General features: G+C 36.5%; 1 protein-coding gene across 1 annotated transcript in view; it reads right to left on the reverse strand.

The window, feature by feature from the left end:
* AZI2 (5-azacytidine induced 2) overlaps positions 1-12,688 on the reverse strand; it is a 35,376-nt gene that overhangs the window by 1,749 nt on the left and 20,939 nt on the right. The window contains exons 5-7 of the mRNA XM_060022080.1: positions 11,910-12,058; positions 6,898-6,956; positions 1,292-1,410 (exon numbers count right to left, since the gene is read on the reverse strand). Of these exons, the coding sequence (XP_059878063.1) occupies positions 1,292-1,410; positions 6,898-6,956; positions 11,910-12,058 (327 nt within the window). The remainder of the gene's footprint in view (positions 1-1,291; positions 1,411-6,897; positions 6,957-11,909; positions 12,059-12,688) is intronic.

The raw sequence follows: 12,688 nt of genomic DNA on the forward strand, positions 1-12,688 counted from the left end.
TCCGCAAAGCACTCAATTCTTTGTGGAGAGTGGTGGCCCCAGGCCTGGCACTGTCGTAGGAAACGTGCTAGAAACTTGCGGTTAAAATCCTTCACCAGCTCAGAAACGACACGACAATAAGCGTTTCCAAATGAGTAGAGAGCATTTCTCCTTAATTATTTTTTGGAAGTTCTATTTAGTATATAAGAGGCTCACTGAAAAATTACTCCATGAGTCTCATTTAAGAGAGGTCTTATTTCTACCATCAACTTAAAGTTGTCTCATATGTAACCCTGGCCACTGGAAAACCTGAGGACAAAATGAACCGTAAACTAAGTTGGGGCATGCCAAAGTACCTTATTGTTTTGCCTGGTTCGTAAGTAACTAACCCTAGAAACGGAAAGGCAATTCTGAATTTAGCTTTCTGTCCCAACATGCAACGTCCCCCACCCCACAAGAAACATTTCTGAGGAGAACTATTTATAAAATCTCTCGTGCCCTCTTTAGGGACAATTTGAGGTGCAAATGACAATTTTAAATTAATGATTTTTTAAAAAATAAAAAGTCACATCTCATTCCTTTAAAAATAAAGTTTACAGCATTCAAATTTACATTACACAACTTTACAGGAATACAATCATTACGTAATAAAAGGTACAAATGCACTGATTTTTCTCAGTATAGAAACAGCTTTGGCAAAGTAGCCACTACTAGTTAACACAAAACTCAGGAAAAGGTTTAATCAGCCAAGCAGTTAAATATGCAAAGCAATGAAAATTTTTGTTTGGTTGAAAGGGCTAAGTGAATATAGCATCTAGTCTCTATTCAAAACAATCTGTTCTTTAAGGAAAGAAAAATTAAGTTTACAAAAATGAAAATAACCAAGTAACGAATCAGAGTTCTCTCTTTAAAAACAATTTAAAGAGCTACGTCTTTGGTATATTCTGTAGCACTGGAATGAAAGTAGCTTTTGGTGTCTTTTTTTTTTTTAATATATGAAGTAGTTGTGGTAAAAGGTCAACTAGAGCAAACTTAACACCTCAGCCTTGAACACATAAGCAACACTTGGCTGAGAAAAAAGCCACAAGGGGAAAAGAATACAGTACTGAAGAAACACACATCAGCAACACCTTTATGTGTGAAGTTGACCAGTATGAGGCTGAAGCCAGAGCAGAGAATGGGTGGCTGTGAATAGACTACATATACTTTGGCTTATCAAACTCATTTGATGAGATTTCGATAAGATACGATAACGAGTTGCTCTTTGAGCAGTTTGGCTGGAATCAGTGGTTTCCGGCAAACCCTGACTTGCCTTTCTTGATTGCAGTTGGGGTTTTCAGCTTTCTTAGCAGTTCAGCTTGTACTTGAGTCACCAGATGTAAATTAGACATTTCTCTCTTCAGTTCCCAGTATGCACTTTGCATATTATCACTGAAATACAGGGTTGTTTTTTTTAAAAAAAAAAGTTAACGGTTATTATTCTCTGTGGAGAGAAGGGAATAACTTTAAAATAGAAATGAGCTTATCTTCATTTCTGCTCAAATTGTTGTGAAATAATACAAATTAAACAAAACATCCTCATTAAATAATTAAAATATTTAAATAGAGCATTATAACAAGTGAAAAAATCTTATTCACAATAACACTGACCTAATTTTTATCAATTAACTGAACTATATTAAACAGAAGGGTATTATAAAAAGTATTCTAACCAACGAGTTTAATAGTGCTCTCCTCAGGACTGAGATTTTATGATAGCCTATGATGTGCAGTGGCGTTAATATATTTAATAGTAAGGAATATGGTCTTCACTTGCAAATCTGATCAAGAATAGGGCTTCCCTGGTGGTGCAGTGGTTGAGAGTCCACCTGCCGATGCAGGGGACACGGGTTCGTGCCCCGGTCCAGGAAGATCCCACATGCCGCTGAGCAGCTGGGCCCGTGAGCCATGGCCGCTGAGCCTGCGTGTCCGGAGCCTGTGCTCCGCAGCGGGAGAGGCCACAGCAGTGAGAGGCCCATGTACCGCAAAAAAATAAATAAATAAAGTGACATTCATTCATGGATGGATTTTGAATTTGTATTTATCTTTTGATTATTCTGTTCTGATGTTGTGAATTGAAATGCTGTTATCAATTCTGAATGTACACCGAAGCCCACATTAAAATTTAGGTTTCATGCATTCCAGTCTTTTATGTTTGACTGGGCTGTCTCATATTGTTGGTTCTAAACCAATGTGACATGACAGCACAAGACATGAAGAGCCAGCTGATTTCCTGGTAAGGGAAAAGGAGCTGGAGAGAGGATTATATGAAACAGAAATAAAAACTTCACAAATACCTCTCATTTTACCTCAATTATCTGAAAAGTTATAAATCAGTTATTTTAAACCTAATTTTATTGAGTTTCATCTTCCATTAAGCATTCTTATTTGCATATTCATGATTTTTTTTAGGTTCTTAGTTGCCAACTAAATAAATCAAAATCTTCAACACATACGTAAGAACAACTGATCTCATAGTGTTCAAACAACCCTACTGCCTCTTAAAGATATTATTCAAATTTACATTACACAACTTTACAGGAATACAACAACTGATCTCATAGTGTTCAAACAACCCCTACTGCATCTTAAAGATATTAGTATAATTTTAGTAATAATGAAATCAAATTAAACAAACATGTCACGTCATGCTTCAATTTCTGTCTAGCTATAAACAAAAACCTTTAAACTACAAGGATAACACTCTTCATATCTAAATCTAATATCTTATTCTAATTATGGAAACAACAGATATATTCAAAAACAGTTATTTTGAATTATGACATTCCTTTTTTGTCAAAATATTCCCATTCCACTCAGACTATAATTCTTTCAATAGGAGCAGGAGAATAAACTTTATACTGCTTTTGAGAAAAATCTACTTGTTTTAATCTGTTGTAACGTCATTTGTTAACCAGTTGTCTATTAAAAAACACAGGGATTTTTGCAGGTTTTTGATAGGTGTGAAATAATTACTTCACAAAAATTAGTTAACCACCTCTGCTTCGGCAGTCAACATCTGAGCCGTGCGCTACAATGAGTGTCTCACATAGGAACTGTCTGAAGTGTGAAGAGTCAGTGGTTCCTTGGTGCAATTCTGGGCATTCAGCATGCTTCCCAAAAAGAGTTACTCACATTACGTAGCAGCTAAGTGTAAACACTGTACATGTGCTAATTCATGCAGACAGTCATGATATGAATCATACAGATTAAAAACAGTGGCTTGAGATTGTAAATCAGTACCTGACTTGGAGAAAAGCAAGTACAGTACTCAAGACAGTGTTTGGATACTGGAATATCAAACATTGCATCATTCAAAATAGCTACCCATATAAAATAAGAGAAGATTATAATAGAGGTGTTAATGCAGCACTAATACACATTTTCCAATTCAATTTAATGAAGACTGCTTATAAATTAGGTGACACCAAAAACTAGGTCACCTAGTTTAACATATGTCTAATCTTTTTCTTTGGCCCTTAATGTCACCTGAATAGAAAACTACAGATATAAAAAACTAAAATTATTACTAAGTATAAGCTCTCCCTCTTGTGGATAACAAAGTAATGGCAGTTACTTTACACTTCATTTATATTAAAGTGCTATAGTCTTCAAAGTGTGTTAAAATTTTTTAAATTCTACTTGAACAAATCATTGCTTAAGTAAGACTGGACAATTGTCATCCACAGATCTTTAGCAGAGCTCCAGCTAACCTTTACTTATCCAGGTATTTTTGAGCCTATAAACTGTTCCCCTTCTACCTCCCACCAGCTGGGAATATAAATTAATTTTGCTTTAAATACCATACAAGCAAAATCCTAATGATATATATAGTTGTGTACAAAGAACTCATAAAGCTACTTGAACACTGAGATGCAACACCAAAGCACCCCAAATGAAAACCCTAAGAAATAAGACAGATGAGACAAAAAGTTAACAGTGGTTGAGCATGTACTATGTGCTAGACAGGCACCTCACCCGGTTCTCACACAAACGCGGCAACCTGGGAGCTCACTTCACACACAAGAAAGCAGGTGCCGGAGAACTTCCTGACTCTAACAAGCTGCTGTTCAAAGCTGCCTTTCAGCTATCCAGTCCTGTGACTGACTGCTGCCCTTTGTGGGTAACATTTTTCAAATCATCATAACCTTCAGCTTCATCACATTTGCCAACTACTGACTTCTAACACAACCTTCTTCGTCCCAGTATAAAATTCCACACCTCTAAATTTTAAACGTAATGAAACCTGCTTATCCACATCTCAACAAGGGGGCACGTGTCCAGCTTACATAGTAAAAACTGTGTAAAAGCTCAGTTTTCTTAATTGACACTGTACGTTCAACTCTTTAATACTGAATGTTCCTTGTATAAGAAAAATCTACTTGATTTTGTTTTTTTTACGTCAGCCCTATTTTTCTTTAGCTTTTGAAAATTTATTGAACTATTACATTCCCCAGAGGAATTAAAATGAAAGTATGGGATAGTCTTAGCCAAGAACTAGAGACTTTGAAATGTATATCTTGACAACTGTGATTTCTTCAAACAAGCATCTTTCAAATATTTTTAATTGTAAGGCACAGCAAGCAATCATTTTACACTACAACCCATATTCTGTTATGTTCTATTCTGTTTTCTTATTTTTAAAATGCTTAACTCACAAAATTTCATGATCAACTAAGGCAACACAGCACAGTGTGAAAAACACTAACCTAATCCCTATTTTCTAAACCAAGAATTTGCATCTGAAGAAGTTACCTCATACCTAGATCTGGCTTAAGAACTGAAGGCAACAACATAAAGGTAACCCCAACTAGTACACTGGCAGGACATTGGCCAAGTTTCTGATGGGCAGGGCTGTTATTGTTAAATGATACTGTATACAATGAGGAACATATAAAAGGCCTCCAGTAATTAACATGTTCACTCAGGAAACAATATGGTACCACCTTGTTCCCCTGGCAATATGATGGAGGAAATGCAAAAAAGGAGGTGTTCCAAAAAGGGGAGTTTTCCAAATAACTGGAAAATAATCCTTAAAAATACCTGAACTTTTAGTTAATGGTTTTATGGAAACATTCCTACGTGCTTTTCTAATATAGTAAACTTAATTTATCATCTGAATTGTTCCATTTAGAAGTGGATGACGTAACTTAAAGACTAATAAAACATAGGACTATAAACTGTGAATAGGTATAAATGATAAGGTAAAGGAAAAACAAGATAAAATGCAGTCAGGAATGAGGCTAACATAAAAATGCATGATATAAAGTTTACCAAGGGTAAGCTACAGTTTGGTTATTAGTTTTCTAGTTGCTAACCAGAAGAGGGAGAGCTAATCAGTTCTGCAATCCACACTGCTATGGGTCTGCAAACACAGAAATGTACTTGAGCACTGGGGAGCCATTAGGACCCGCTTTAATTACACAGTTCTTTAACATACAGAAACTCTTAGACTGAACTTAATTCATTCTAAAAGCTTTTTCTCAGTTGATACCCTGAATTGATACTGAGCTTTAGAGAATTCAAAACTGTACTTCAAAGCCACAATTACATAGTTCTCAGCTTCAGAAACCAGACTCATCTCTTGGGGCCTTCCTCCTCCTCCAAATCCTGGCCTAGAGATCCTTCACTGTCTTTTTAGTTATATGATGCCTTCAAACACACATCTTTTTGGTGGGTGGCGGACAACTTTTCAAGTTATTCTCAAAAGAAGTGATCCAAATTATGTAACACTGCCCATGAATGGAAGCAGAAGCCCTGTTCTATACCATGTACTTCTAATAAACTATATAAGCCCTTTTATTTGACCTACTGATTCTAACATGCTTCTTTCCAAAAATGGTTTAAGAAGGCTTATAAAAATGACAAATACAACAAAATTAATAAGGGGAAACCTAGGTTGACAGGAAGAAAGAAGGTAACTGACATAGAAGACACCTTGGAAAAATAATTCACATGGACGCTATACTAGACACATGTTTTAAAAAAAGGAAAAACTTCCTTGCTGTATATTTAGATGAAAGTTGAAGGTATAAGTGAACTACTGTTTGAATGGCAGGGCTGAGAAGCTGCAGTAGAGACTCTGGCCCATGACGCCTATAATACTTACTGCTGGCCCTTCACACAGGAAGAGGGGCTGCACCATGTTTCCTCATACTGTTTTCCCCAACTGAGCATTTCTCTCCATTAGATTTTTAATAGGAAGAATAGGTATGAGATAATTCAGTAAATTTTGGAAGCCAAACGAGCAAACCATGAAGTCAAATGAGTATGTTTCATTGGGTGGAAGCATCCAAGGAGAGAGGGGATGTTAACATAGCAGAACAAAAATTATCAGATAAAACAATGCACTTATGTTACTTAAATAAAAATGATATATATATTTGAGGAAAAAAAGGGCCGAAGTAGCATACATGAACTCTGATAGCTACTTTTATTCTTACCCCAAGAGGACAGTTCTCTTAAAATTCATGTCATTATCAAAGAGTAAGGCTGTCCAAGTTTGCCCTTAAGACAAAGTGATATTGCTGTGTATGAAAATGCATAATTCTTCATGTAAAAATCAGAATTACAGAATACTTCTGCACAACTAGCTCCCTAAAATCCTATCTAAAATATTACTGAATGTTCAAAAATTTTATCTAAGGCATCACAATATGCACCTTTCTACTGCCCAAGTTCAAGCCTGTTGTTAAGGAACAGTTAAATATTTTTTATAAATACATTGTGATCAGAAATTACATGCAGTACCCAAATAGTGTCAACCTGTTTTTAAGGTTAAATCATAACAGAAATCTATGTACCTATACAAAGTGGCCTACAGAATAATAATTATTATTATATAATGTATTATTATTGAATGCTGAAGGATGTTCATACCTTGAAATGCTTAGTCTTTGGAGATCTCTGCTCTTCAGATTGTCTTCCTGAGATGGATACTGTCATTGTTTAAAAAACAGTTTAAAAGTTGTAATTGTTACCTTCTATTTATTCTCAATACTTTATTACCCTACACGTGCTTCAGCTTTTACAGAATACATCTGTAACTGTACAGCATAAAACTAGTATCTTATATTCAATTTTAATGACATAACTCCAAATTTATACAGGTATTTCTAAATCATTTCCAATTATTTAAAGTCATTAATGCTTTAATTTTCTTTAAAAAATACACTTGCTCTCACATAAAAGACCTTGGAGTCTTACAAAATGTATTTCTGATGATACCAATCTGAAATCTATATTCAAAAAAGGGTAACAAATTGATCAAATTACTGTTTCTTCAGGTATAGCTGAGTGAATTCCACCAGAAAATGGAAGTTTATTGGTATTTCACTTTTTGATATTATTACAAAGAAGTACCAAAATTTAACAGGTTGTTTAAAAAGATTAACATAAATTTCTTCTTTCCACAAGAAAATGACAGGGAAAGGACTTCATAAAGTCCTTATATACTTCCAAGTTTTAGTAGTTTAGGTTATAGATGACAAAAAGAACCTATAAAAGATATTTAAAAGTGGACTTAATACATTTAAGATAACTCTGTAACACACTTGTGTGCAATGCATTCAATTCAGGGTCTATAACAAATAAAAATGACTACCACAGGCACTAATTCTATTAGCAGAAATGGCCAGTATAAACTAAGAAAACAAAATTTAACTTTACCATTTCTTATTTATATAATCTAAATGATATTTTTTAAAGTGGAACACTAAAAAGCCACAAAAGGACTTCATAAGTCCTCTGAGTTTGGGAGTGTAAAATATCAAAATGTACTACAGAGGGCTTCCCTGGTGGCGCAGTGGTTGGGAGTCCGCCTGCCGATGCAGGGTACGCGGGTTCGTGCCCCGGTCCAGGAGGATCCCACGTGCGCGCGGAGCGGCTGCGCCCGTGAGCCATGGCCGCTGAGCCTGCGCGCCCGGAGCCTGTGCTCCGCAGCGGGAGGGGCCGCAGCAGTGAGAGGCCGGCGTACCGCAAAAAAAAAAAAAAAAATGTACTACAGAAGTTAAAGTGTCTTTGGATCTGATTGTTCAGAAAATACCAACTAAATACTGTAAATGATTTAGTTGCATCTCAGGGAGCCCTGTGGAGAGGGAAAACAGAACTGGCCCACAAGTCAGAGGAAGTCTGACCACTAACAAAGCACATAACCTTGGACATTTTCCTTTCCTGTTCCTCATAGGAAATGAAGGAATCAGATCAAGTCACTTTTCGTTTCTCTGTATAATTAATTAAAAATACACATTTTAATTAGTGTATACTTATACATATACGCACAATGGAAACCTTCTTTGTTTTTTGTTTTTTTTTGGTGGTACGTGGGCCTCTCACTGTTGCGGCCCCTCCCGCTGCGGAGCACAGGCTCCGGACGCGCAGGCCCAGCGGCCATGGTTCACAGGTCCAGCCGCTCCGCAGCATGAGGGATCCTCCCGGACCGGGGCACGAACCTGCGTCCCCTGCATTGGCAGGCGGACTCTCAACCTCTGTGCCACCAGGGAAGCCCAATCTTACTTGTTTTTAAAGCCAATGATAGTAAACAAAACAAAACAAAAAACCTAACAGTTTTGCTTGGTGAAGTATTTCTCCAGCTACCACCTAACAATTCAGAAAATTTAACGTAAATTAGTAAAAAGCACAAAGGAATTGTCTCTAATACTCAAAGACCCTGTCCCTGGCCAGTCATCAGTTTGCCATGTTCTAAAGGCAGTAATGGATATGTTTCCCAACTTGTGCCATCTGATGTTGGAGTTTCACATAAATGGGCCCATAGCTACAAAATCCTCGGAAACACTGTTCAAGTTAAATAGGTTCCTGTACTTCAGGACTGCTCAGAACCTTTAGTACACACAGCACACTGTGCATCTCCAAAGAGGCTGTCATTGTCTACCTTAGGCATCTACACCAACTCCATTTACTGAGCCAGTGTTTCCTACGCTTCAGTCCTAGTGGTCTGTTTTTCTAAAAGGATCCACTGTTCTGAATATAAGTGGCTGGAAAACTGGAGGATACAGAAAGTAAAGAAGGCCCATAGTGGAAATGACCCTGGAACCTTGACCTCATTTAATACCAAACAATCAACTGAGCTCACTAAGTACTTTAAAAAAAAGCAAAGCCCCCAAAACACCACTATTCTGTCCATGTAGGATGCTATTTCACACTTCAGAAGGTATTATAAAATATGTTTCACAGAAAGTACCATCTTAAAAATATTTGTAAGTATGGCTACAGTAGATATAAGATTATTAATGTGAAAATAAATTTTCTCTCCATAGCTTGCCCTTTGACTCTCATATCCAAGAGGACTCTGACCAGTAACACCTTTGAAACAAGACTGAAATGTACACATCCCACAATACCAAGATTTAAACTTGGAACCCTTGATAAATTGATAAATTTCCACTCCATCTTTCCTTGGTTCATATCTCTATATTAGTTGTGAGCATTTTTGACTTTAAATCTCCCCTCCTCCAGCCAAATAAATTCCTATGAAGAAGGGACCGTGTCTTAAATCCCCTTTTCAAAAAACAAATTCCTCCCTTCCCTCACCTTCAACTCTTAAAGTTTCTTAGTCTCAGCAACAAAGACTCAGCAATAAAGCAACATCATCAGCAATAAAACAAGTGATTTCTAAAGTTTCTTCTACCTTCAAGTCTGTTTCTGTGATTTGTGAAAGATCAATTAAACTAAAAGCAAATTTATCCTCTAGCACCACCTAGTGGAAAACAAATAATAAGAACTGAACTGTATTAACACATATACACATATACACCCCTAAAGCGCTTTTCTGGATTACCCTAATTAAAATTTTTGAAACACATTTACTTATTGAATACCCTATGTACTAGGCACCACGCTGCTTAGATATTTAATGTTTATATATATAATGTTCTATATATATTATTATATATAATATTTATATATATATTATATATAATTATATATATATTATATATAATATATATATAATGTTCTATAAAGTTTATAGAAAAAAGTTCAGTTAAATGAGTTTGCTAATGTCACAATAAGCAACACAATCATGAACCAAGTTTTTATGATTCCATGGTTCTGCTTCTTACTCTATAAGGAGATATCCATTATTTATAAAAGCTATCAAATCATTTCAAGTAGAAAGTATATACTGACAATTGTAATTCAGAGCTTCAAGATGCAGATCTTTTCCTGCAAGCACATCTTTTTAAAAGAAGCCTCTCAAGGGCTACGGGCAACTGGGCTTGCAGGACAGGATGCTGGAAGCTGCTAAAGGAATTGTGCATGTGATCACGGGTGCAAAGCTAGGAAAATCAACTTCAGATGTCAAGTAGGAAAAACAATTTTTTTTTCTCTAATGGGAGGTGATAGTAATTTTTATAGTGGGTGTTTCCCCTTTATCAGGCCTGGGGGCTCCAAATCAAGTTCTCACTGTCCAGTTCAGAGGAGTTCACTGGGTAAAGGCCAAAGTAGGATGCTATATTATTCTTAATGCCTGTCTCATTCTTAACCAGTGGTCACCTTCAGTAAAGACCACATTACAGACGAGAGACCTGTTGGCTCATCTAAGGATACTTGGGACTCAGGGCAGAGTGCTGGCTGGCAGTCAGGAAGCGTGGGCGGAGCTCCTCTTTCAGATGGTGGCTGCTCAGAAGAACCTAGGGTGGGGACATAGCTCCTTAGTAGTGCTGGATAATCTGATGGGCAAAATGTTGACCTGAGAAATAATTATCTACGTGGCTACCTTAGTTTGAAATACATAAGTGTATAGAATGTATATAATGGCTATTGAACTCCAGACTATTAAACTTTTCAATTTCTTGTAATAATTATTTTAAACTTTGTGTTTGGAGCATTGCTCCCACACTGCTCTGCTTCTCTATCATTCCTTCTTTTTATTCTCAGCATTGTCATGACATTGAAAACATTTATCCAAGCTTTTCTGAACCCAATGTAAAGTTGTCCCTCAGTATCCTATCCACGGGACACTGGTTCTAGGATCCGCAGTGGGTACCAAAATCTGCGTATGTTCAAGTCCCACAGTCGTCCCTCTGTATCCTCGGGTCAGCATCCGTGGATTCAACCAACAATGGATAGCGTAGTCTACAACCTGTGGTGGCCTCGATCCACAGATGTGGAACCCATAGATACCAAAGACCGACTGTATACTTACTGAAAACAATCCTTGTATAAGCTTGTATAAGCAGACCTCCACGGGTCACAACCCCATTGTCCAGGGATCACTGTATTAGTAGACAGACTCTGGGTGAGGACCCGAGAGGCAACTTGTGTTTCAGTGGATGACTTCAGGCTAACCACACTTTAGCAGCTCAAGCAGGGTTTTTGTTTTGCTCCCCACCCCCACCCCCCCGCTCCGCCAACCCCAATTCTTGCATTCTCAGCTATTAGCTGAAAATTAAAGTTGCTCCAAAAGTATTAGACTTCTGAGAATTAGTGGATGCTGTAAAGTTTTGTTTTAGTAATTCTAAAAGCAAGTCTCCTGTCATGTCTAAATTAATCAAATTATTACGTTAAATGAAGTGGGAAACTTAAAACCTGAGTTCTCTTTAAACTTTACAGAGAAAAAAATGACTTAAGGAAACTGAAGGAAAGGAAGTCTGAAAGAACAGCTTTAATAAATTAATAAACTAATAAGGTTTTTAAAAATTAGCTTTTAAACAACAAAATCATAATATAATTCTGGGATTATGCTAAAAGTATAGTTATCATATTTTAGCAAAAATGATTAAAGGGGAAGATAAAGGTGAATTTTCAGATAATGTGACTCTCTAAGTAGTTATAATTTATGTCAACTCTATGATTTAACACTTAGTAATAAATCCTACATATGATGCACACATATGCATGCTGAATTTCTCAATTTAATAATTCTGTAATACCGTTTGTTTGGCTTTTTGTAGCTCTATTTTGAGATCTCTACATTCCTTCCTCATCAGTTCCAGTTCTTGTTCCAAACCATGGATCTTCAGGTCACAGCTCAACTTTTCCACCTCCCAGTTGGATGAAGGTGGATTTAAATTTCTTATCACTACAAAAAGGATGGACATTAAAATTGTTATTTCTGACTTCTACATTGGTTGCAATTCGAAAAAGATTATGCCAATAAAATGCAGGTTAAAAGAAAAACCAATATAAATAATGAACAATTACTAAGTTTCTGAAAAACAGTAATTACTTTCACGTATCTATGCTAATAAGAAATCTAGCAATCTTATTTTAGAATGTATTAATTACCCCTATCCCTGATTTTTGGTTTAGGTTAAAGAGCAAATTTGTCAGCCTGAAACTTTAAAATATACAACACATATCAAGCATATGCTGAAATTATATATGGATGAATAATCTATATACGTCAAGGTTGAGAGTGATAAGAATTAAATGAAGTGAGTGAACTGATGCTCACTCAGCTCATCACTCCATCTAGTCCCTTTAGAAAGTATAAAGTTTGACCATCAGGCCTAGAACATAACTTCCGAACAATTTTATTCATAAACATTCCACTGTACAAACTCAATACCACTGGATATGGACTAACCCTTGACTTGGTTCCTTAGGCTCTGTACATAGAAAAAGACCCAATCAGCTGCCATGAGAGATCTCACCTCAACCTCCCATCAAAAGGTCTCTCAGAGGCCTACTCCTCAGCTTGTCTCATCAG

The sequence above is a fragment of the Delphinus delphis genome, chromosome 10 (genome assembly GCF_949987515.2).
Source record: "Delphinus delphis chromosome 10, mDelDel1.2, whole genome shotgun sequence".
Taxonomy (NCBI): Eukaryota; Metazoa; Chordata; class Mammalia; order Artiodactyla; family Delphinidae; genus Delphinus; species Delphinus delphis.